This window comes from Bufo bufo, chromosome 4 (genome assembly GCF_905171765.1).
Source record: "Bufo bufo chromosome 4, aBufBuf1.1, whole genome shotgun sequence".
Lineage (NCBI taxonomy): Eukaryota > Metazoa > Chordata > Amphibia > Anura > Bufonidae > Bufo > Bufo bufo.
The window spans coordinates 358,768,332-358,793,217 of record NC_053392.1 but is presented as its reverse complement, the minus strand read 5'-3'; the positions used below and the strand labels follow the sequence as shown (position 1 = coordinate 358,793,217).

Here is a 24,886-nt window from a genome sequence, read left to right as displayed (position 1 = left end):
CCCAGTTTTAATTTCATTGGTGGCCAGTGCGGCCCCCCCGGCCCTCCCTCTATTATATTAATATCATTGGTGGCCAGTGCGCCCCCCCCGACCCCCCTCCCTCCCTTTATTGTATTATCATTGGTAGCCAGTGTGCCGCCCCCCGCCCCCCCTCCCTCTATTGTATTAATATCATTGGTGGCCAGTGTGGACCCCCCCTGGCCCCCCTCCCTCCCTTTATTGTATTATCATTGGTAGCCTGTGTGGCCCCCCCGGCCCCCCTCTATTGTTTTAATATCAATGGTGGCCAGTGTGCGGTCTCCCCTCTCCCCCCCCCCCATCATTGGTGGCAGCGGAGAGTTCCGATCGGAGTCCCAGTTTAATCGCTGGGGCTCCGATCGGTAACCATGGCAACCAGGACGCTACTGCAGTCCCGGTTGCCATGGTTACTTAGCAATATTAGAAACATCATACTTACATGCTGCACTGTCTGTGACCGGCCAGGAACTCCTCATACTGGTAAGTGACAGATCATTAAGCAATGCGCCGCACAGACCTGTCACTTAGCAGTAGGAGGAGCTCCCGGCCGGTCACAGACAGCGCAGCAGGTAAGTATGATGCCTCTAATATTGCTAAGTAACCATGGCAACCAGGACTGCAATAGCGTCCTGGTTGCCATGGTTACCGATCGGAGCCCCAGCGATTAAACTGGGACTCCGATCGGAACGCTGCCACCAATGATGGGGGGGGGAGAGGGGAGGCCGCACACTGGCCACCAATGATATTAATGATATTAAAACAATAGAGGGGGGGGGGGGGCGCACACTGGCCACCAATGATAATACAATAGAGGGAGGGAGGGGGGGCCGGGGGGGCCGTACACTGGCTACCAATGATAATACAATAAAGGGAGGGAGGGGGGGCCGCCCTGGCCACCAATGATATTAATACAATAGAGGGAGGGGGGGCCAGGGGGGGCCGCACACTGGCTACCAATGATAATACAATAGAGGGAGGGAAGGCCGCACACTGGCCACCAATGATATTCAAACTGGGGAGGGAGGGGGGTCTGCCCCCTGCTGCCTGGCAGCCCCTGATCTCTTACAGGGGGATATGATACGCACAATTAACCCCTTCAGGTGCAGCACCTGAGGGGTTAATTGTGCGGATCACAGCCCCCTGTAAGAGATTGGGTTCTGCCAGGCAGCAGGGGGCAGTCATGTACACAGTTCGTAGTATATTTTAACTAGAAGCGTCCCCATCACTATGGGAACGCCTCTGTGTTAGAATATACTGTCGGATATGAGTTTCACGATCTAACTCAAATCCGATGGTATATTCTAACATAAAGGCGTTTCCATGGTGATGGGGACGCTTCAAGTTAAAATATACCATCGGATTGGAGAAAACTCCGATCCTATGGTATATTAACTCCTGACTTTACATTGAAAGTCAATGGGGGACGGATTCGTTTGCAATTGCACCATATTGTGTCAACGTCAAAAGGATCCGTTCCTATTGACTTGCATTGTAAGTCAGGACGGATCCGTTTGGCTCCGCACGGCCAGACGGACACCAAAACGACTTTTTTTTCATGTCCGTGGATCCTCCAAAAATCTGTGAAAAAATACTGTCGTGTGCATGAGGCCTAATGCCGTAGCCATGTTGGTTACTGGCATTACAGTGATTGGCTGGCCGGAACGATTCATCGGGTGCTATATGACACCCGATGACACGTGGTTCGGCTCAGTCTTAGTCAGGGAGAGCTGCAACAGAAGAGACAGATAGTGTAGGGACAGGAATCGTTTTTTTTTTTTTCAGGCAGGGTTTACTGTTGAAAGGTGTTAGAGACCCAAAAATCATTTTAAGGACTATTGTTTTATCTGGCTGCAATCTATATTATAAACGCAACCTGCGCTAAATTGTGTGCAATTGTTTGGCCGCTGCTGATAGTGACACAACTTCTACTACATCTGTTGTGTTAAATTTGCACATCCTAAATATCTGTGAAATTTAGCGCAACTGTTTGGCCGCTGCTGACAGCGACATTACCAGTGCTACATCTCCTGTATAGCGTTTGCGCATCCTAAATATCTGTGATATTCACTGTAATGGTTTTCTTAGCCGCTGGTGACAGCGACATTACCTGCATTACATCTCCTGTATAACGTTTGCACATCCTAAATATCTGTGACATTCAGTGTAATTTATTTGTGCATACACTTACAAAACCTGCGCTACTGTACATGTGACATACTTGCAAGCATATATACCATTTAATATGCAGCAGGCGAGCAGTAAAGGATGGGGAAGAGGCCGTGCTGCTGATGGTGCACGCAGAGGCCGTGGCCCTGGGCGTGGTGAAACTGTGCCTGCTGCCAGAGGACAAGAAACACTCTCATCCATGATACCTAGCTTCATATCCCAGTTTGCAGAGCGACGCAGGACACCCCTCTCGAAGTCACACCAGTGCGACCAGGTGGTCGGTTGGATTGCAGCAGATAATGCTTTCAGTCGGTTAAGCACCACCCTATCTTCCACAAAGTCCAGTCTCAGTAGTCAAGTGTCGGGTCAACAGAATCCTCGTCCTGATCCTCCTTCCTCCCACCATGGAGAGTTTTGGCAAAGAAGTGATCCAACACTAGGATATTCCGAGGAGCTCTTTTCGTCGCCATTCCTTGATTTGGGCCTCTTGCCAAGCTCACTTGAAGAGGGACATGAGGAGATCTCGTGAACTGATTCCCAAACTCTTGAGCATCTACAGTCAGAAGAAGATGACGGTGGGGAACGGCAATTACTGTTTCACAAGGCGGATGAGGATGATGACGAGACACAGTTGCCAATAAGTCAACGGTAATTAGTGTCTCAAGTGGTGCACCTGGACCTCCACCCTGCACCTGGACCTTCGCAAGCACCATGAGCTAGCATATCCACTTCTGTGTCCCAGCTCAGCGTACAGATGTCCATATCTCAGGCATTTGAACGCAAGTGCAAATTCCCAGCCACCCACCCACATGCCATAGCACTAAATGCGCAAATTTCCAAATTGCTGGCCCTGGAAATGTTGCAATTTAGGCTAGTGGACACTGAGGCTTTCCACAGCCTGATGGCGGCGGCCGTCCCTCTTTACTCAGTCCCCAGCCTCCACTATTTTTCCCGGTGTGCCTTCAGTCCCCAGCCTCCACTATTTTTCCCGGTGTGCCGTCCCAGCCTTACACCAACATGTTGTGGAGGCCGGGAGCGAGTCATACCCTAGGATGGCACAGGTGCTACCGACGACAGGGATTGAGGGCCATACTTCCATCAGGATTTACGCCACCACCCACATTAGTGGCTGAAAACCCCCCTGCTCCTCCACCTCTATCTCCACTTCCACCTCTTAATTCTCATCTTGCAGCACCAGTCAGACATCAGTCAGTAGCTGGAAGCAGTGTATCATTGCAGTGGGGAAGAGCAACAGGTTATGCAGAAACTAATTTTCTTAGGTGACAAAAAGCACACCGCTGCAGAGCTTTGGCAGGGTATAAGGGACCAGATTAAGCTGTGGCTCTCGCCATTCAACCTTGAACCAGGCATGGTTGTGTCTGATAATGGCCATAACTTGGTGGCGGCTTTGGAGCTCGGCAAGCTCACTCACATACCATGCCTAGCTCACGTGTTCAACTTAGTAGTTCAGCGGTTTCTCAAAACCTATCCCAATTTGCCTGAGCTACTGGTGATGGTGCACCGTGTGTGTGCCCATTTCCGAAAGTCATCTACAGCTTCCGCCGATCTGGCAATGCTGCAGCAGCGCTTGCAATTACCAGCTCACCGACTGTTGTGCAAGGTGATCTTGCACTGGAACTCCACGTTCCACATGTTTGCCAGCCTTTTTGAGCAGCAGAGGGCAGTAGTGGAATACCAGCTGCAACATGGTCGTCGCCTTTCCAGTCAGCTTCGACGAGTGGGCATGGATGTCTGACCTCTGAAGTTTTACACAACTTTGAGGAATCAGCACAGATGGTGAGTGACTATGTCGCTATTATAAGCGTAACCATCCCATTTATGTGTCTAATGAAACGCTCGCTCCTCACAATATAGGCGGACGCTATGCATGTGGAAGAGGTGGAAATGGGGGAAGACAGTACACAGGGTGATAGCCAGACCACCCTTAGTTCGTCTTCTCAGCGCAAATTGGATGATGATGAGGAAGAGGAGGAGGAGCAGGAGACGGTTACCTCCGCTACAGAGGGTAGTACCCATAGCAAATTTATTCCATCTTTTCAGTGTGGATGGGCCGAAGAGGAGGAAGAAGATGAGGAGATTGAGAGTCATCCTTCTGATGAGGACAGCAAAGTCTTGTCTGTTGAGACTCTTGAACACATGGCTGACTTTATGTTATGCTGTCTTTCTCATGACCCTCGCATTATACGCATTTTGGCCTACACCAATTACTGGTTGTTCACCCTTCTTGACCCCGCTACAAAGGGGCTCTCATTCCTGTGGAGGAGAGGACTAGAAAAATGGTGCAATACTAAAAGTAGAGATGTCCTTGCGGTTCACCCGATGGTCGTTTCACAGCGAACTTTGCTCATTCGCGATTCGCCGAACATGCGAACATATGTCGATGTTCACATGCGCCATATTCTTTTACATCACTAAAATAAAGCCTGTTTAGGCAAATAACCTCACTGGTCACAGATATTAGAACGTAACTTTTACTGTCATTAGTATAAAACCTTTCTAGTTATAAGTAAATGTGAGCAAGAGGAATAAGGTTAAAACTATCTCATGCCCTGTCAGTTCTAAAGCATATTTGATGCATCTGCAATGTCAGTCCGGGGTGCATTCCCCATACCTTCACACACTTGGACTCTATTTTAGCAAACTAGTGCAACACCATCCTATGTATGTTTTGATTGAGGATGATGATATGGCAAACTATGTTTACTCTAGGATAACTTCACTGCTAAATTGCTGCACTAGTTGCCAGAACTGACACGGACATCAGAATCTAAAAACACTGACAGCTATCAGAACACGATCTGGCAGCCATTTTACATTCTGTGTTTTGCCAGTGTAGGGAGAGGTTGCCTTGTGGAGCAGGGACAGACTTTTAGGGACACCAAACGCTAGCTAATAGGGCCACAAAAGTCCTTTTAAGGACTGGTATAGGTGTGCTATCGATAGGTGTGACATACTGAGGGGGTGATATATTTATAATATACTTTCTAACATAGAAAGTATATTATAGTGCATTTGTGTTGTTTAGCAGTTGTGTGCAGTTCTGCTACGATAACGTAGCTTTATAGATGAACAAGCGTTATTGGAACAACTATTTGCAAAGGGTGTAATATACCTGTTGTCCCCCAAAAAACTGATTGAGGGGTGTGATATACCTGCTTCCACAAAATACTGATTAAGAGGTTTGATATACCTGCTTCCACAAAATACTGATTAAGAGGTACTATATATCTGCTTCTACAAAATACTGATTAAGGGAATCTATATACCTACTTCCACAAAATACTGATTGAGAGGTGTGCTATACCTGCTTCCACCAAATATTAATTGAGCCCTGTGATACACCGGCTTCCACAAAATACTGATTGAGGGGTGCGTTATACCTGCTTCCACCAAATACTGATTAGGAGTTTTATTTACCTTCTTCCACTAAATACAGATTTAGGGGTGCGATATACCTGCTTCCACCAAATATTATTCAGGTGTTTTATATACCTATCTCCACAAAATTCTGATTGAGGGGTGTGATATACCTGCTTCCATAAAATACTGATTAAGGGGTTTGATATACCTGCTTCCACTAAATACAGATTGAAGGGTGCAATATACCTGCTTCCACAATGCATTAATTAAGGGGTTTGATATACCTGCTTCCACAAAATAATGATTGAGGTGTGCCATATACCTGATTACACAAAATACTGATTGAGAGGTGCGATATACCTGCTTCCAGGCGACACTACCTGCCCGTCAGACGTCTGATTTGTGTCAGCCCGACGCGCTGGAACTCCACCTTTTATATGCTTGATAGGCTGCTCCAGCAGCAACATGCCGTTACCGACTTTCTGTACGAACTCTGCAGCAGGACAGGTTCTGGGGAGCTTGGTTTCTTTTCACCGCGCCAGTGGCTGCATATGCACGATGCATGCTGACTTCAGCAGTCAACTGATGAGATCACCAAACTGGTCAGTCACAGCCAGGGTGCCATCACTGACATCGTACCTTATGCCTTCTTTCAGGAGCGTGCATTGAGTCGTGTCATTGATCAAGCCTTCGAGGAGCAGTTGCTTGAAGATAAGGAAGTCACAATGTTGAATGAATTCCCAGGGGGGGCTACTCCATCTGAGACAAGTCAGGAGTCTGAAGAGGAGTCAGAGGAGGATGGTGGCTGGGAGGAGGAGGAGAAGGAGGAGCAAGAAGAGCCAGCTTTGTGGGGGACTTTAAACTTCTTGGGTATCCCTGGTGTTGTCCGTGGCTGGGGGGGAGGAGACCGAGGACGACATTCTCCTGGGCGATGAACAGGAGCCAGTGTGCTCCAATGCTTCCAATTCAGTGCAAATGGGATCCTTCATGCTCCAGTGTTTGAAGAGGGACCCCCGTATAAAAAGCATAAAGGGCAAGAACCAGTACTGGGTCTCAACGCACTTAGACCACCGGTACAAACACAAAATGGCGAACATGTTACAAACATCACAGAGGGCTGTCAGAATGCAGCATTTCCAGAACTTCCTGCGAGGGATGCTGCATTCTGCTGTTGCGGTTGCTGCCAGAGAACTTTCCACCCACAACGAAACAGTTGCAGGTACCAATCCTACTGCGCCTGCAAGAAGAGGGCGGTTTGAAGATGTTTTGGTCACTTCGGATGTGAAATCATTCTTGCAAGCAACCCAACGACAGCTGCCCTCTGGATCCAGCCTCAGGGAACGCCTAGACCGACAGGTGTCCGACTACATTGGGTTAATGGCCGATGTGGACGCTCTGAGAAGCGAGGAAACCCTGGACTACAGGGCGTGCAGGCTTGACCTGTGGTCAAAGCTGGCACAATTTGCCATGGAACTCTTGGCTTGTTGCCCCTCGTTGAGTGTCCTGTCCGAAAGGACGTTCAGCGCAGTAGGGGGGATCGTGACTGATAAGCGCACTTGCCTAGCTCACGACAGTGTGGGCTACCTCACATTTCTAGAAATAAATGAGGCATGGATCTCGGAGAAATTCAACACCTGTGATGACCACGTGTAATTGAATTTCCTCATGCCAGCCTACAAATATCCGCCACCAACCAGAACAAAGAATGGTCCTTGTCTTATGTATATACAGCGTCATAAAATGCCTTTTCTGTCAGGTGAATGTCAAATTTTTTGGAACTCTACTCCAGTGGCCTACAGTAAAAAAAAAAAATTCCAGTAACAGCCTAATGTACCTCTAGACACATAATCACTAGTTCTTTTCTGTCAGGTGAATGCCTAATTTCTGGGGCCTGTACTGGCCTACAGTAAATTTTTTATCCACTGTCTTTCTAATATACCTCCAGCCACATAATCACTTGTTCTTTTCTGTTAGGTGAATGCCTAATTTTTGGGGCCTGTGCTGGCCTACAGTAAAATTGTTATCCACTGACCATCGAATATACCTCCAGCCACATAATCACTTTTTCTTTTCTGTCAGTTCAATGCCTAATTTTTGGGGCCTGTACTCCACTGGTCTACAGTAAAATTGTTATTCAGTCACCGCCTAATGTACCTCCAGCCACAAAATCACTTGTTCTTTTCTGTCAGGTGAATGCCTAATTTTTGGGGCCTGTACTGGCCTACAGTAAAAATTTTACCCACTAACAGCCTAATATACCTCTAGCCATATAATCACTTGTTCTTTTCTGTCAGGTGAATGCATAAATTTGGGGCCTGTACACCACTGGCCTACAGTAAAATTGTTATTCAGTGACCGCCTAATGTACCGCCAGCCACATAATTACTAGTGTTGGGCGCGAATATTCCAATCGCGAATATTAATTGCGAATATCGCAACTTTGAGAATTTGCGAAGATTTAGAATATCGTGCTATATATTCGTATTTACGAATATTCTAGATTTTTTTTTCATCTGAACCCATAATCCCTCCCTTCTACTTGCTTGTGGTCCAATAAGAAGGCAGCAATGTCTTTGACTGAGCTTAACAACATCCCTAGCAACCAATAGGAAAGTTGCCTACCCCTTACTATATAATAACCTCCCCAGCAGCTATTTTCTAAAGTATATTGCAGTTATAAAAGAGACCGCAGTGCCATTGCTGTGCTCTGTGCTTTGTTATATTACATTAGACAATTAACTTATATATATAATTCAGATAGTTAGGGGGACATAGTCAGTATAGGTTAGATTGATCTATAGTGTAGCTGATAGGTTTTGCTGTCCATACATACATGCTACAGACATAGTGCTGTGATGTTACAAGTTGAACGTATTGCGAAAAAATATGCGCATCATTAATTGCCGAAAATTTGCAAGTGCGAATATATTGGAGCACTCTATCTGCATATAAAGCTATTCTAATGTTCTGCCATGCCAACCATTTTCTCCAGTCTCAGGAAACTTTTGCCAGCTTGAAAAATTTAACATAAGTGACCCATGCCTATATTTTGCGTGCATTATACGAATATTACATTACCGATTTTTGCAATCAAAAATATCATCGCAAATTCTCAAATTTGCGAATATATGACTAATATTCTATAAAATATTTGCGAAATATCGCAAATTCTAATATTGCCCCGGACGCTCATCACTAATAATCACTAGTTCTTTTCTGACCGGTGAATGCATCAGTTTTGTGGCCTTTAATGCCCTACAGTAAAATTGTTTTCCACTGACCATCTAATATACCTCCAGCCACATAATCATTTGTTCTTTTCTGTCAGGTGAATGCCTAATTTTTGGGGCCTATACTCCACTGGCCTACAGTAAAATTGTTATTCAGTCACCGCCTATTGTACCTCTAGCCACATAATCACTTGTTCTTTTTTGTCAGGTGAATGCCTACTTTTTGGAGCCTGTACTGGCCTACAGTACAATTGTTATCCACTGACCGTTATATACCTCCAGCCACATAATCACTTGTTCTTTTCTGTCAGGTGAATGCATAATTTTTGGGGCCTGTACTCCACTGGCCTACAGTAAAATTGTTATTCACTGACCGTCTAATATACCTCCAGCCACATAATCACTCGTTCTTTTCTGTCAGGTGATGCCTAATTTTTGGGGCCCGTACTCCCGTGGCCTAAAAAAAAAAAATTATAGGCTCCAACAAGGCACAATTTTGAGAGTTTCACTTTAAGACACATAAAAATGGCCCCTGATTAAAATACATATTTTTTGTGGAAATTTTTGCTATTGATCTTGTACATTTCTAGTAAGTATTTGTTGGCTGCAAATATGACCTGAAGGTTTTTCAGGTTCGCCTGCCATTAAAGTGAATGAGGCCTACCGCGAACGCGCGGTTCGCAAACATTTGATCGCGAACGCGCATTCACAAAATGTCCCGGCCGATGTTCGTCCATCACTACTTGTAAGCTTATCTACCAAAATTTTATACTGATTTAAATTCACTTATTACTTTGCAGAGACCCAAATGAAAACACATGAAATGATAGCAGAACCCAAGAAAAAACATGAAGAGCCAACAGAATCCAAGAAGAAACATGATGAGCCAACAGAACCTAAGACAAAACATAAAGAGCCAATGGAACCCAAGACAAAACAGGAACAGACAATTGAACCAAAGATTAAACCTGAAGAGAAAGCAGGACACCATCAAAAAGATCAATTACCCACTGAATTAAAAACAGGTAGGATGTTATATCAAGAAAAAGAATATATAATGATACAGAAACAATAAGAACGTGGTGTCCCAATCTGAATATAAATCACATACTAGAGAAATAAGGACCTTTAAAACACAATACTTTATTTAAATTTAGACAAAAGAGTATCCCAAACCTGAATATATGGCTGACTACAGTACACACAAGATACAAATAGAAACAGATATAAAAAACAAACAAAACCACTCTCACAGAAAACACTAGGGGAATGTACTCAGCGACCGAGGTAGGGGGAGTAACCAGTAAACCATGGAGGGGGGAACTATCCTTACAGAAAACCTGGTCTACCCTCAGCCCGAGGACAACTCTTGATGGTGGGGTTTCCCCATCCTCGTGCCTGTACTGATATGCCCTTTAATGCCCTGCGTGGTGGGACCTAATACCTCGATGCGTTTCCCTCGAGATGGGTTCATCAGGGGGTATGTAAGAGTAAAATACAGTCCTGAAGCAACAACAGATACAAAAAGATATGCAAGGATACAAAAGATTCCCTTAGGCGTAGTAAAACAACTGCCATATATAGTTCATCATAATCGACTAGCAGAGGATACTACATAGGGGGTTCGCTTGTTGATCCTGATGCCTAGGAGGTGGAAAGATGAAGCAACAATGTTATATCACCTTCAATAACCTGCAATTGTTTTCTGCAACAATAACCAAGCTATAATGTAGAGCTCTCAGTGAAACATGAAAATATTTAGTAATTAAGCATCAGAATTTTAAATTGTAGACAGACATAATAACTCCAGCAAAAAGATAAAAAAAAAAACTTGGTGAGATACTGTATTAGGAGCTAAAATTATTGCCAGCTGACATACTTATTTTGTAGAAAGAACTTTTAAAAAACATAAAAATGTAATTTAATAATGAAATAAAGGGGTTGTCCAAGTTATTTTTATTGACGACCTTTCCTCAGAATAGTAAGAACAAAAAATATTTGAAGACAGCACCATTGTCCAAATTATAAATAAGATGCACGGCCACCAGAGGTCAGGCTTATCTCCGCTCCAAATTCTAAAGACTAAAAACAGTTGTGACAAGCGTCTTTTCTTTTGCAAGTTTATTCTATTCTACACAAGACAAGGCAATGTTTTGGCTTATACAATGCCTATCTCAAGCCAAGGCTTGGTATAATCCAGTGATGGTGAACATTTTCCAGACTGAGTGCCCAAACTGCAACCCAAAACCCACTTATTTATTGTAAAGTGCCAACACGGCAATTTAACCTGAATACTGCAGTCCAATATAGTATATTTTCCATGTACTTTATCATTTAGCTATAATAGCCTGCCTACATTCAATGTGCTGCCTGTGCTTGTTCATAGTGCGTCCTGTGCTGATGAATGGCAGGAAAAATCTAAGGCATATTGGTACACCTTAGACTTTTTACAGGAAGTGGGTGCCCACATAAATAACTCTGAGTGCCGCTTCTGGCACTGGTGCCATAGGTTCGCCATCACTGGTATATGCTGAAACATTGCCTTGTCCTATGTCTAGACTGGAGTAAACTGGATTCACTGAAAGTGCCATACAAATGAACCTTTATTAATGTTACATCTAAAATATAGAAAGAAGAATTGTGATGGCACACTCAAATTTGGTTTAAACTAAAAGGTATTTAATGTTGTTAATTAAAATATTTGGTTAAGATGTTATTTGTTTAGGAATAGATCATTATAAAATAAGAAAAATAAATAAATAAAAAATGATGAATGATAAAATATATAAAAATAGTAAGGTGGAGTGACAATTCGTGGTGTTGTTTGGGATGAAGTCTAATTGGACTAGGAAGTATATTCCAATGAATGATGATAGACGGGATCAAGGTGTCCCTAAGATTGGGGCTGGTATTCAAATGTTCAAAAAGTTCATTCAATAGGTTCTGGAATCAGTGAATATAAAGTCACACCGGTCGTACAGGATACGTTGATTCACTTCTGTAGAGTGGTGATATTCTTGAAAGGTGTACAGTATATTCGCATAAAAATCCAATATAATATAGGTAAAATAGCCGTGCAACAATAGGTTGTGAAAAGTGCTCAATTGAATACAAATATGTTATGCACAACAAAAATATTGATTAGCATAAAAGTGCTCTTAATGTAAAACATATACCATGTAGGCAGTGTTCATATATTGAAACACTATAGAATAGCTGCTGTGTGGACGTAGCAGTGTTAAGTCCTGTGTTCACCGGGTACTCAAGTGTTAGAACACCCGCCTTTTAAAGAGAGAGCGACTCTCCTGACAGGTTTCTAATAAACTCGAATTCACATGCAGACTTTCCAGATAGTCCTATTGGATGTAGCCGTTATCATTGGGAAAGTACATACATTAAAATGCGGATGAACAGTAAAGGGTGTGATTTACTTTACCCCTCTTCAGTCTGTTACGGTGTCTTCCGTCCTGCAAGGACCTGCGTGGCGTCCCACGTGATCACTTGCCTTACCATGTGATGCTGCACGTGATGATAATGCAGCCTGACGTCACACGGTACCTGGTTCCTGATTGGCCAATCCTATTAGCTATGGGAAATTTGAAAGATATCGCGGTAGCGAATATTTTCATCCGATAATTTTCAGTTCAAAGTCACTGTATTCTTTGTAGTCCTCACTGCTTCCTCAGACCAGACGCGTTTCGGGACACTTTCTGGTCCCTTCCTCAGTGGTCAAGTAATGGTATGTCCGGAGCATTTTAATGTATGTAATTTCCCAATGATAACGGCTACATCCAATAGGACTATCTGGAAAGCCTGCACGTGAATTCGAGTGAATTAGAAACCTGTCAGGAGAGTCGCTCTCTCTTTAAAAGGCGGGTGTTCTAACACTTGAGTACCTGGTGAACACAGGACTTAACACTGCTACATCAAACACCAGCAGCTATTCTATAGTGTTTCAATATATGAACACTGCCTACATGGTATACAGTACAGACCAATAGTTTGGACACACCTTCTCATTCAAAGAGTTTTCTTTATTTTCATGACTATGAAGGCATCCAAACAATGAATTAACACCTGTGGAATTATATACATAACAAACAAGTGTGAAACAACTGAAAATATGTCATATTCTAGGTTCTTCAAAGTAGCCACCTTTTGCTTTGATTACTGCTTTGAACACTCTTGGCATTCTCTTGATGAGCTTCAAGAGGTAGTCCCCTGAAATGGTCTTCCAACAGTCTTGAAGGAGTTCCAAGAGATGCTTAGCACTTGTTGGCCCTTTTGCCTTCACTCTGCGGTCCAGCTCACCCCAAACCATCTCGATTGGGTTCAGGTCCGGTGACTGTGGAGGCCAGGTCATCTGGCGCAGCACCCCATCACTCTCCTTCATGGTCAAATAGCCCTTACTTTCAAAGTTTTCCCAATTTTTCGGATGACCACTCATTTTTCTTTACTTAGCTGCTTTTTTCTTGCCATAATACAAATCCTAGCAGTCTATTCAGTAGGACTATCAGCTGTGTATCCACCTGACTTCTCCTCAACGCAACTGATGGTCCCAACCCCATTTATAAAGCAAGAAATCCCACTTATTAAACCTGACAGGGCACACCTGTGAAGTGAAAACCATTTCAGGGGACTACCTCTTGAAGCTCATCAAGAGAATGCCAAGAGTGTGCAAAGCAGCAATCAAAGCAAAAGGTGGTTACTTTGAAGAACCTAGAATATGACATATTTTCAGTTTTTTCGCACTTGTTTGTTATTAATATAATTCCACATGTGTTAATTCATAGTTTTGATGCCTTCAGTGTGAATCTGCAATTTTCATAGTCATGAAAATAAAGAAAACTCTTTGAATGAGAATGTGTGTCCAAACTTTTGGTCTGTACTGTATGTTTTACATTAAGAGCACTTTTATGCTAATCAACATATTTGTATTCAATTGAGCACTTTTCACAACCTATTGTTGCACGACTATTTTACCTATATTATATCGGATTTTTATGCGAATATACTGTACACCTTTCAAGAATATCACCACTCTACAGAAGTGAATCAACGTATCCATTACGACCTGTGTGACTTTATATTCACTGATTCCAGAACCTATTGAATTAACTTTTTGAACATTTGAATACCAGTCCCAATCTTAGGGACACCTTGATCCCGTCTATCATCATTCATTGGAATATACTTCCTAGTCCAATTAGACTTCATCCCAAACAACACCACGAGTTGTCACTCCACCTTACTATTTTTATATATTTTATCATTCATAATTTCTTTTTTTTTTTTGCTTATTTTATAATGATCTATTCCTAAACAAATAACATTTTAACCAAATATTTTAATTAACAACATTAAATACCTTTTAGTTTAAACCAAATGTGAGTGTGCCATCACAATTCTTCTTTCTAATTTTACATACCCTTACGGTTTTTAGGTGTACTGGTGATTGAGCGCCTCTATCCATATTGACCGACTGGTGAGCCTCAGGGACACTTTATTCTACATCTAAAATATAATTCAAAGTATTAACAAACATAAGCCCCAATTATACCAAAATCAAAAATGGTGATAAAATGGTGATAAAAAAAATAGAGAGCAGGGCAGGGAGGGAGGATAGAGGGTTTGTATATATCTATCCCTATCTATCCCTATCTATCCTAAACACTGTCCTTGGAGACACACCCTAATGGTGGATGCACTCCGTGCTCCTACCTATCCTCAATTGTCCCTAAGATGGCCTTTAAAGCATCAATAATATAAAGGGCTAATAACAGTTACCCCTCACTAATTCCTGAGACTGCCCTGATGCATTTCCTCTTATACCAGATTCATCAGAGGGCAATCCATATGAAAGACTACCTATAAATATAGGCACTAGGGCAGAGTTAAATGAGAATTAGGAAAAAAAAAAAACAATACCACATAGAGACATCAAATACAGTGGTGTCTTAAATCATGGTACACACTGATTGCCGCAGTTATATATGGCGTAAAAAAACATATTTACTTCATGATGTAAACCGAGGCAGAAAAAACAACTAATGCTACTCAATAGTACACTGTTACTGTATGTGCCAGAATATGTCAGATAATGAGATAAATATGTGTGTCTGACGGTTCGCAGTAGAGCCACTAACTCTATCCCAGACCAGGGTTGTAAGAGCTGATGTCTGTCTCACAAATGAGTCTCATGGTTGAATGAGGGTCCTGTGCTGTGCTTAGACTGGAATAAATTAGCAAAAGAGAAAACATTGGTCGCAATTGTTTTTATTCTTTCCTCAGGATAGGTCATCAATATCAGATCGGCGGTAGTCCAACATCCCTCCGATCAGCTGTTTGAAGAAAAGGCGCGCTGTGCCAGCGCTGCCTCCTCTTCATTGTTTACCTGCTCGCCGTCACATCCGCAGTGGTGAGCAGGTTTAATTACACCTAAGACGTCCCATTCATTTCAACGTGACGGCTTGTTTATTAACCTCCTCCCGTTCGCCCATAGGATATAAACGTCCTATGGGTGGACCTCTATTTCTGAAAGCACGTTTTAAAACGTCCTTTCAGAAATCGCAGCTGCACGCTAATCGTGCAGCTGCTGATCGGGTTGCCCGCTGTCAGTGACAGCAGGGCAACCCTTAGAGAAGGCAGGGACAGATCCCAGGTGTCCCTGCCTTCTGGATCGCTGCATAAACAGCGCTCACCGAGCGCTGTGTATGCAGAGCAGGAAGCGCTATGCGCTTCCTGTTCCGGCCCGGCGGTCATGTGACCGCCGGGACCGGAGAGTGCAGGGGCTGTGTGAGGTCATCCACAGACCTCGATCAGCCCTGCACTGAGGCTGTACAGCACAGTATTGCGCTGTACAGCCTCTCTGGGGGGTGTATTTCTTCTGTAACTGGGGCTACTATGTCAGCCCCAGTTACAGGAGAAATCAACAGTGGAAAAAAAAAAAGAAAAAGTGAAGTAAATGTCCCCCAGAGGTCTTGTATGACCTTATGGGGGACGAAAAGTGTAAAATAAAAATAAAAAAAAAAAGGGTTGAAAAAATAAAATAAAAAAAGTTTCACATGTAAAAAAAAAAAGTCCCCAAGTAAGGAATAAAAAAAATAATTTAAAAATAGAAAAAATAAAATAAAATAGACATATTTGGTATTGCCGCGTCCGTAAAAACCAGCTCTATAAAAATATCACATGACCTAACCCCTCGGGTGAACACCGTAAAAAAAAATAAAAAATGTCAAAACAAGCAATTTTTGTCACCTTACATTACAAAAGGTGCAACACCAAGTGATCAAAAACGCGTATGTCCCACAAAATGATACCAATAAAACCGTCACCTCATCCCGCAAAAAATGAGCCCCTACATAAGAAAATCTCTCAAAAAAAACAAAAAAACTAAAGCTCTTAGAACATGGAGACACTAAAACATCATTTTTTTGGTTTTAAAAATGCTATTATTGTGTTAAAGTTAAACAAATAAAAAAAAGTATACATATTAGGTAATGCCGTGTCCGTAAAAACCAGCTCTATAAAAATATCACATGACCTAACCCCTCAGGTGAACACCGTAAAAAAAAAAAAACTGTCAAAACAAGCAATTTTTGTCACCTTGCATCACAAAAGGTGCAACACCAAGTGATCAAAAACGTGTATGTCCCACAAAATGGTACCAATAAAACCGTCACCTCATCCCGCAAAAAATGAGCCCCTACATAAGAAAATCTCTCAAAAAATAAAAAAACTATAGCTCTCAGAACATGGACACATTAAAACATAATTTATTTGTTTCAAAAATGCTATTATTGTGTAAAACTTTAATAAATGAGAAAAAGTATACATATTAGGTATCGCCACGTCCGTAAGAATCTGCTCTATAAAAATGTAACTTGACTGAACCCCTCAGGTGAACGCTGTAAAAATAAATAAATAGAAACTGTGCTAAAACAACCAATTTTTTGGTCACCTTGCCCCATAAAGTGTTATAATGAATGATCAAAAAATCATATGTACCCAAAAATAGTACTAATAAAACTGGCACCTTATCCCCTAGTTTCCAAAATGGGGTCACTTCTTGGGAGTTTTTAATGTAAGGGTGCATCAGGGGGCTTCAAATGGGACATGGCATCTAAAAACCATGTGGAGTTCCTTTTCTTCTGCGCCCTGCCGTGTGCCCATACAGCAGTTTATGACCACATGTGGGGTGTTTCTGTAAACCGCAGAATCTGGGTTATAAATATTGAGTTTTGTTTGGCTGTTAACCATCGATGTATTAAAGAAAAAATTGGATTAAAATGGAAAATCTGCCAAAAAAGTGACATTTTTTAATTTGATCTCCATTTTCCTTTAATTCTTGTAGAACGCCTAAAGGGTTAACAAAGTTTTTAAAATTGGTTTTGAATACCTTGAGGGGTGTAGTTTCTACAATGAGGTCATTTTTGGGGGTATCCACTATGTAGGCCCCACAAAGTGACTTCAGACCTGAACTGGTCCTTAAAAAGTGGGTTTTGGTAATTTTCTTAAAAATTTGAAGAATTGCTTCTAAACTTCTAAGCCTTCTAACGTCCTAAAAAAATAAAATGACATTTCCAAAATGATGCCAACATAAAGTAGACATATGGGGAATGTTAAGTAACAAATATTATATGAGGTATCACTTTCTGTTTTAAAAGCAGAGAAATTGAAATTTAGAAAATTGCAAATTTTTCAAATTTTGGGGTAAATTTGGGATTTTTTCATAAATAAAGGTGAAATATTTTGACTCAAATTTATGATTATCATGAAGTACAATGTGTCACGAGAAAACAATCTCTGAATGACTTGGATAAATAAAGGCGTTCCAAAGTTTTTACCACATAAAGTGAGATATGTCAGTTTTGCAAAATTAGGCCTGGTCAGGAAGGGGGCAAATGGCCCAGATGGCAAGTTGTTAAAAAGTGCATAGGAGGGAGCCTTACCACTGAAATAAATGGGACGGCTTAGATGTAATTACACCTACTTACTACTGCAGATGCAATGCAGAACAGGTAAACAATGAAGAGGAGGCAGTTCTAGCACGGTGGGTGCCTTCTCTTCAAACAGCTGATCGGCTGGTTGCCAGGTTTCAGACCCCCGCAGATCTAATAATTAGAGATTAGCAAACTTATGGAAAATTTGATTTGACTACTTCCCCGAATTTCACAAATAAATTTGCTTTGTGGTGAATTACTTTGTCACAAAGCGAATTGTCTGCAAAATGTAAAGCTTTGTATGTAGTGGGTGCAATGACGGGAAAAGGCTATTATGCTGCTCCTGCCCCACTCCACCGTCATTGAACCCCACAGATGCTGCGTTCAAATAAAGGCTTTCAGGGGTTAATCAGTAAGAAAAGAAAAAACTCAGCTTATCTACTTGATCGCAAAGAGCCCGCCGCAGCCACCTTGATTGAAGACACAGCGCGAAACCGTTGAGTATGTTTTTTTTAACACCATTTCAGGGAAAATCGATTCTTTACCACAAAGCACAAGGAAATTCTGCTTTGTGATTAATCAAACTTTTCCTGAAATTCGCTCAACACTACAGATAATGATAACCTATCCTGAGGATAGGTCATTAATAAAAAAAAAAAAGAAGACAACCCCTATAAATTATCAATGCTTCCAATGAATAAAAGATGAAGCAGGACCAGCTATGTAATTAAAAAAAATACTTCCATCAGCCAATATATTACAGTCACTGATAATGGCACCTGCCAAGAAAACAGTAAAATGTGCGAGTGTAAGGATCTCAGCGACTTTGACAAAAGCTAGATGTCTGGGAGGTGTTTGGGGTGTTCCTAGTAGGCAGTGGTAAGTACTTACCAAAATAGGTCCAGAAAAGAACCATTTTTGAAATGGCAACTGAGTAGTTGGTCCCTAAGACTTATTGATGTGTATCAGGAATCTAGGTTAGCCTGGTTGGGCATATAACACAGAACCACTACTGTTGCACAAATTGCTAAAAAGGTAATTCCTACTATGATGGGAAAAATGTGTAAGAACAAAGAGTGCATCACACATATATGGGCACAGACACATACCTGTCACAGAGCCTATACCAGTGATGGCTAACCTCCAGCACACCAGCTGTGATGAAACTACAACTCCCAGCATGCTCCATTCATTTCTATGGAGTTCTGAGAACAGCCAAGAATATGTGGATCTTGAGAGTCATAGTTTTACCACAGCTGGAGTGCTGGAGGTTAGACATCACAACCCTTTACTGGCCCCTGTCTACTGCCAAAAGCATTAGAATTGGAACATAGAGAAATGGAAGATGGTCTGTTGCATCATAGATCTTCTGTTTAATGTCTTGGTGTCAAATTTTGAGGTCTTATGGACTCCTTGCCTTGATAGGTTAGAGCTGTTTTGGTGGCATCAAAGAGGTAATATTAGGCATTATTGGTTTTAATATTATGGCTGATCAGCGTATACAAAATAATGAATAGATGGCTACTTCTTAATTCCATTTTTAATTTTCTCGCAGAGACTGAATTGAAAAAGCATGAGCAGCCAGCAGAACCCAAAAAGAAACCTGAAAAACCAGTGGAGTTCAAGAAAGGTAATATGTTACACCATGTAGAATGAAATAGGTTTTTACTTATATTTCATTGTATAATTAAACTGTACAATTTTGTTGTGACTCCTGAGGAAAAACATAAGTGATAAAAGAAGACAAGCCAAAACATAAACAGTCAACAGGATTATAAAAGAAAGAAAATGTCTTAAAGAGGTTGAGCCCGCCTTTTTTAAAATAACGGCCAGAAATGTGTGCCAGAACTACAATAAATTGTCAACTTTGTAGTGGACAGCACTCATCACTGCAGCACTGCCCCCAGTGACCTTATGCTTAGGCTATGCCATCACTTAAAAAGGTTGGACAACTCATCTGCTAGAGCTTTATCAATTCCAATGCTGTGGGTCTAATCCTCAGAGCTTTCTGATCCTGTTGGTTGGAAGTGATGATGATCTCATATCCATCATTCATGTGACCACATATCCAGTCACTGGACATTTGCCATTAATGCACATGTGACTGCTGAAGCCAGTTATTAGCTGAGCAAACTCATAAATAATGGATATGATATCATCACTTCTGGTTTAACAGGGGCTGGAAGCCCTGGGAACCAGACCTACAGCTCTAGAATGGAGGGACCTTTAGTAGGGCAGTTAAGCTTTTTTCTTTCTCTTATGAGAATTTAAAAAAATGTTGGACAACCCCTTTATCAATTTATCAACTTACTGTAAAGTGTAACGTGCTACCTTGTCACAACTAACTTTATTTGCAGAAACTTTACTAAAAAATAAATCAGTTATATTCTATGTTTTATGAATTGTTGGTAATGCAACAGATATCATTGTCTAGTCTAAATTGAAATTTGTGAACAAATTTTCTTTTTCAGAGACTCCAGTGACAGAACATGAAAAGCCAACAGAACCCAAGAAGAAACAGGAGGAGCCCATGGAACTGAAAATAAAACAGAAGGAGCCAGAAAAACCACAGAAAGGTAACCATTTGTCTTGTAATTTTCTACAGCCTAAAATATTAACACGTAACAACTTGTAAAAAATGCTTGCAAGCTGATATCTTATTCTCTCTTGTAGTTATAATTAAGTTACTAATTTTCATAAAATATGCACAAAACAGGTATATTATAAATGAAAAGTAGAAAAAGTAGACCTAAAAAACTTATTCACCCAGGTAAGAGGATCGAGGGAAAGATATATTTTTTTTTAAATCTTATAAATAATCAGTTCAATAGGTGAACAGATATTAGAAAACGACCTATTCTTGTTTCTACTACTATTACAATTGGGCTTACAGTAGCTTTGAATAAAAAATAAATAAATCACCATTATGTTTGCAGAGACCCCAGTGAAAGAACATGAAAAGCCAACAGAACCCAAGAAGAAACAAGAGCAGCCAGAAGAACTAAAGAAGAAACTGGACGAGCCAGCAGAACAGAAGAAAGGTAACCATGGATTTAGCTTTTAAAATATTAGTAACATAGTAACATAATAACATAGTTTATAAGGCTGAAAAAGACATCTGCCCATCCAGTTCAGCCTGTTATCCTGCAAGTTGATCCAAAGGAAGGCAAAAAAAAACAAACTGTGAGGTAGAAGCCAATTTTTCTCACTTTAGGGGAAAAAATTCCTGGATCAACAACCCATCTCTAGTAGCTATAGCCTGTAATATTGTTACACTCCAGAAATACATCCAGGCCCCTCTTGAATTATTTTATTGTACTCACCATTACCACCTCCTCAGGCAGAGAGTTCCATAGTCTCACTGTTCTTACCATAAAGAATCCTCTTCTATGTTTGTGTACAAACCTTCTTTCCTCCAGACGCAGAGGATGTCCCCTCGTCACAGTCACAGTCCTGGGGATAAATAGATGATGGGAGTGATCTCTGTACTGACCCCTGATATATTTATACATATTTATTCAATCTCCCCTCAGTTGTCTTTTTTCTAAAGTGAATAACACTAATTTTGATATCTTTCAGGGTACTGCAGTCCACTCATTCCACATATTACTTTAGTTGCCCTCCTCTGAGCCCTCTCCAGCTATCCTTTGTCTGCCTTGTTCATAGGAGCCCAGAACTGTACACAATACTCCATGTGTGGCCTAATAGGACATGTTCTATTTTTGAACGGAAATATGGAAACGGAAGGCCTTAGAAGTACCTTCCTTTTTTTGCGGACCCATTGAAATGAATGGTTCCGTATAGGGCCCGTATACGGAATGCAAAAAACAGAACGTAAACAGAAAAAAAAAATTGTGTGCAAGAGGCCTTATTCCTTCCCACATGCATAACCTTAAATTTGTCAGTGTTAAACCTAATCTGCTACATCTCTGCCCAAGCCTCCAATCTATCCAGATTAGCAAGGCATATAACAATTAATAGAAATTCTTTGCTGACTGGATTAATTATTAATTTATACATAATATATACAAACCGGATTCCAAAAAAGTTGGGACACTAAACAAATTGTGAATAAAAACTGAATGCAATGATGTGGAGATGGCAAATGTCAATATTTTATTTGTAATAGAACGTAGATGACAGATCAAACGTTTAATCTGAGTAAATGTATCATTTTAAAGGAAAAATACGTTGATTCCAATTTTCACGGTGTCAACAAAACCCAAAAAAGTTGGGACAAGTAGCAATAAGAGGCTGGAAAAAGTAAATTTGAGCATAACGAAGAGCTGGAAGACCAATTAACACTTATTAGGTCAATTGGCAACATGATTGGGTATAAAAAGAGCTTCTCAGAGTGGCAGTGTCTCTCAGAAGCCAAGATGGGTAGAGGATCACCAATTCCCACAATGTTGCGCAGAAAGATAGTGGAGCAATATCAGTAAGGTGTTACCCAGCGAAAAATTGCAAAGACTTTGCATCTATCATCATCAACTGTGCATAACATCATCCGAAGATTCAGAGAATCTGGAACAATCTCTGTGCGTAAGGGTCAAGGCCGTAAAACCATACTGGATGCCCGTGATCTCCGGGCCCTTAAACAACACTGCACCACAAACAGGAATGCTACTGTAAAGGAAATCACAGAATGGGCTCAGGAATACTTCCAGAAACCATTGTCAGTGAACACAATCCACCGTGCCATCCGCCGTTGCCAGCTGAAACTCTACAGTGCAAAGAAGAAGCCATTTCTAAGCAAGATCCACAAGCTCAGGCGTTTTCACTGGGCCAGGGATCATTTAAAATGGAGTGTGGCAAAATGGAAGACTGTTCTGTGGTCAGACGAGTCACGATTCGAAGTTCTTTTTGGAAATCTGGGACGCCATGTCATCCGGACCAAAGAGGACAAGGACAACCCAAGTTGTTATCAACGCTCAGTTCAGAAGCCTGCATCTCTGATGGTATGGGGTTGCATGAGTGCATGTGGCATGGGCAGCTTGCATGTCTGGAAACGCACCATCAATGCAGAAAAATATATTCAGGTTCTAGAACAACATATGCTCCCATCCAGACGTCATCTCTTTCAGGGAAGACCCTGCATTTTTCAACAAGATAATGCCAGACCACATTCTGCATCAATCACAACATCATGGCTGCGTAGGAGAAGGATCCGGGTACTGAAATGGCCAGTCTGCAGTCCAGATCTTTCACCTATAGAGAACATTTGGCGCATCATAAAGAGGAAGGTGCAAGAAAGAAGGCCCAAGACGATTGAACAGTTAGAGGCCTGTATTAGACAAGAATGGGAGAGCATTCCTATTTCTAAACTTGAGAAACTGGTCTCCTCGGTCCCCAGACGTCTGTTGAGTGTTGTAAGAAGAACGGGAGATGCCACACAGTGGTGAAAATGGCCTTGTCCCAACTTTTTGGGGATTTGTTGACACCATGAAATTCTGATTCAACATATTTTTCCCTTAAAATGGTACATTTTCTCAGTTTAAACTTTTGTTCCGTGATTTATGTTCTATTCTGAATAAAATATTAGAAGTTGGCACCTCCACATCATTGCATTCAGTTTTTATTCACGATTTGTATAGTGTCCCAACTTTTTTGGAATCCGGTTTGTACAAAACAAGTATATAAAAAATGAAAAATAGAAAAGTAACCCTAAAGAACCCACCCAAGGAAGAGGGAAGAAAGAGAACAAAAAATTAAATCATGCAAATAATCTGGTCCGTACTTAAAGAGATAATAGAAGAGGACCTATCCTTATGGTTACTAGATTTATTATTATTAAGCTTAAAATTCAAAAATCATATTTATTGCAGAGACCTCAGTGAAAGTTCATGAAAAAACAAAAGAACCCAAGAAGAAACAGGAGCAGCCAGAAGAATTAAAGAAGGAACAGGAAAAGCCAGTAGAACACAAGAAAGGTAACTATGTGCCTCACCATTTGTCATGACTTACAATATTAGCATATAACACTTCATAACAATGCATTATTTCTTTCCTTTGATTTATTAATTTATTTTGCATATAATATACACAAAACGACTGAAAAATGAAAAGTAGAAAAGTAACCCTAAGGGTCCATTCACACGTCCGTAGTGCATTGCGGATCCGCAATACACCCGGCCGGCACCCCCATAAAACTGCCTATTCTTGTCCGCAATTGGACCTGTTCTCTTTTTTTCTGGAGCCGCGGACCGGAAGATCGGGGGCGCGCTCCGGAAATGCAGATGCGTACAGCACACTGTGTGCTGTCCGCATCCATTCCTGCCCCATAGAGAAGGAATCGGTCTGCACCCATTCCGCAATTTGCGGAACTGACCCATTCTGTGGACGTGTGAATGGACCCTAACAGTAGACCCACCCTATGATGGGAGGGGGGGAAATAGGACAAAAGAAAACCATACAAATCTTCTGGTCCACAAATGAACAGCATTTAAACAGGAGCTATTCTTTTTGTTACTATTCAGGTTATAAAAATTATGCTTGGCTCCAATTTCAAATTTACTGTGAGAGACCCAATTTCTAAAACTACTGTAAGTAGTCTGGTGAAAAAAGTAAGTCTTGCTATAGATGTAGTACAAGGCAAGCTGGTTTATTTCAACAAATTTGCTTTGCAGAAACTGCAAAACATAATATGTTATTTAAAGACCCCTGAGAAAGATGCTTTGCAATAATACATGTGGCGATTCATCCACAGAGTTCTTTATACCAGATTGTCACCTCCCGATCTCCCCTTCCTGGTTGATAGTGTTGAGCGAACCTGAACTGTAACTTTACGATTTTTGATACCCGGACCCGAACCCGAAGTTTGCTGGAAAAGTTTGGGTTCAGTGTTCGGGCATTTAATAAAGCTTGTTGAAAGGCTGCAGGGCAGCCAATCAACAAGCTTTTAAGTTGTGTGCCCTAGAAGCCATCATAGCCATGCCTTCTAAAGGCATGGCCTTGATTGGCCGGTGCATCATGTGACCCAGCCACTGCCTACGTGACAGGGAAATTGATATAGTTAATCAGTCTGTTAGTTAGGTTCACGTCATATACCCATTTATTGTGTGAAGTACACCTGCACTGTATACGTGACAGGGAAATTGATATAGTTAATCTGTCTGTTAGTTAGGTTCACGTCATATACCCTTTTACTGC

General features: G+C 41.5%; 1 protein-coding gene across 1 annotated transcript in view; it reads left to right on the top strand.

Annotated features, from left to right (window-relative positions):
- Nucleotides 1–24,886, top strand: part of LOC120999212 (titin homolog) — a 946,165-nt gene that overhangs the window by 589,332 nt on the left and 331,947 nt on the right. The window contains exons 59-62 of the mRNA XM_040430085.1: nucleotides 9,596–9,820; nucleotides 20,209–20,313; nucleotides 20,674–20,778; nucleotides 23,563–23,667. Coding sequence (XP_040286019.1) covers nucleotides 9,596–9,820; nucleotides 20,209–20,313; nucleotides 20,674–20,778; nucleotides 23,563–23,667 — 540 coding nt within the window. The remainder of the gene's footprint in view (nucleotides 1–9,595; nucleotides 9,821–20,208; nucleotides 20,314–20,673; nucleotides 20,779–23,562; nucleotides 23,668–24,886) is intronic.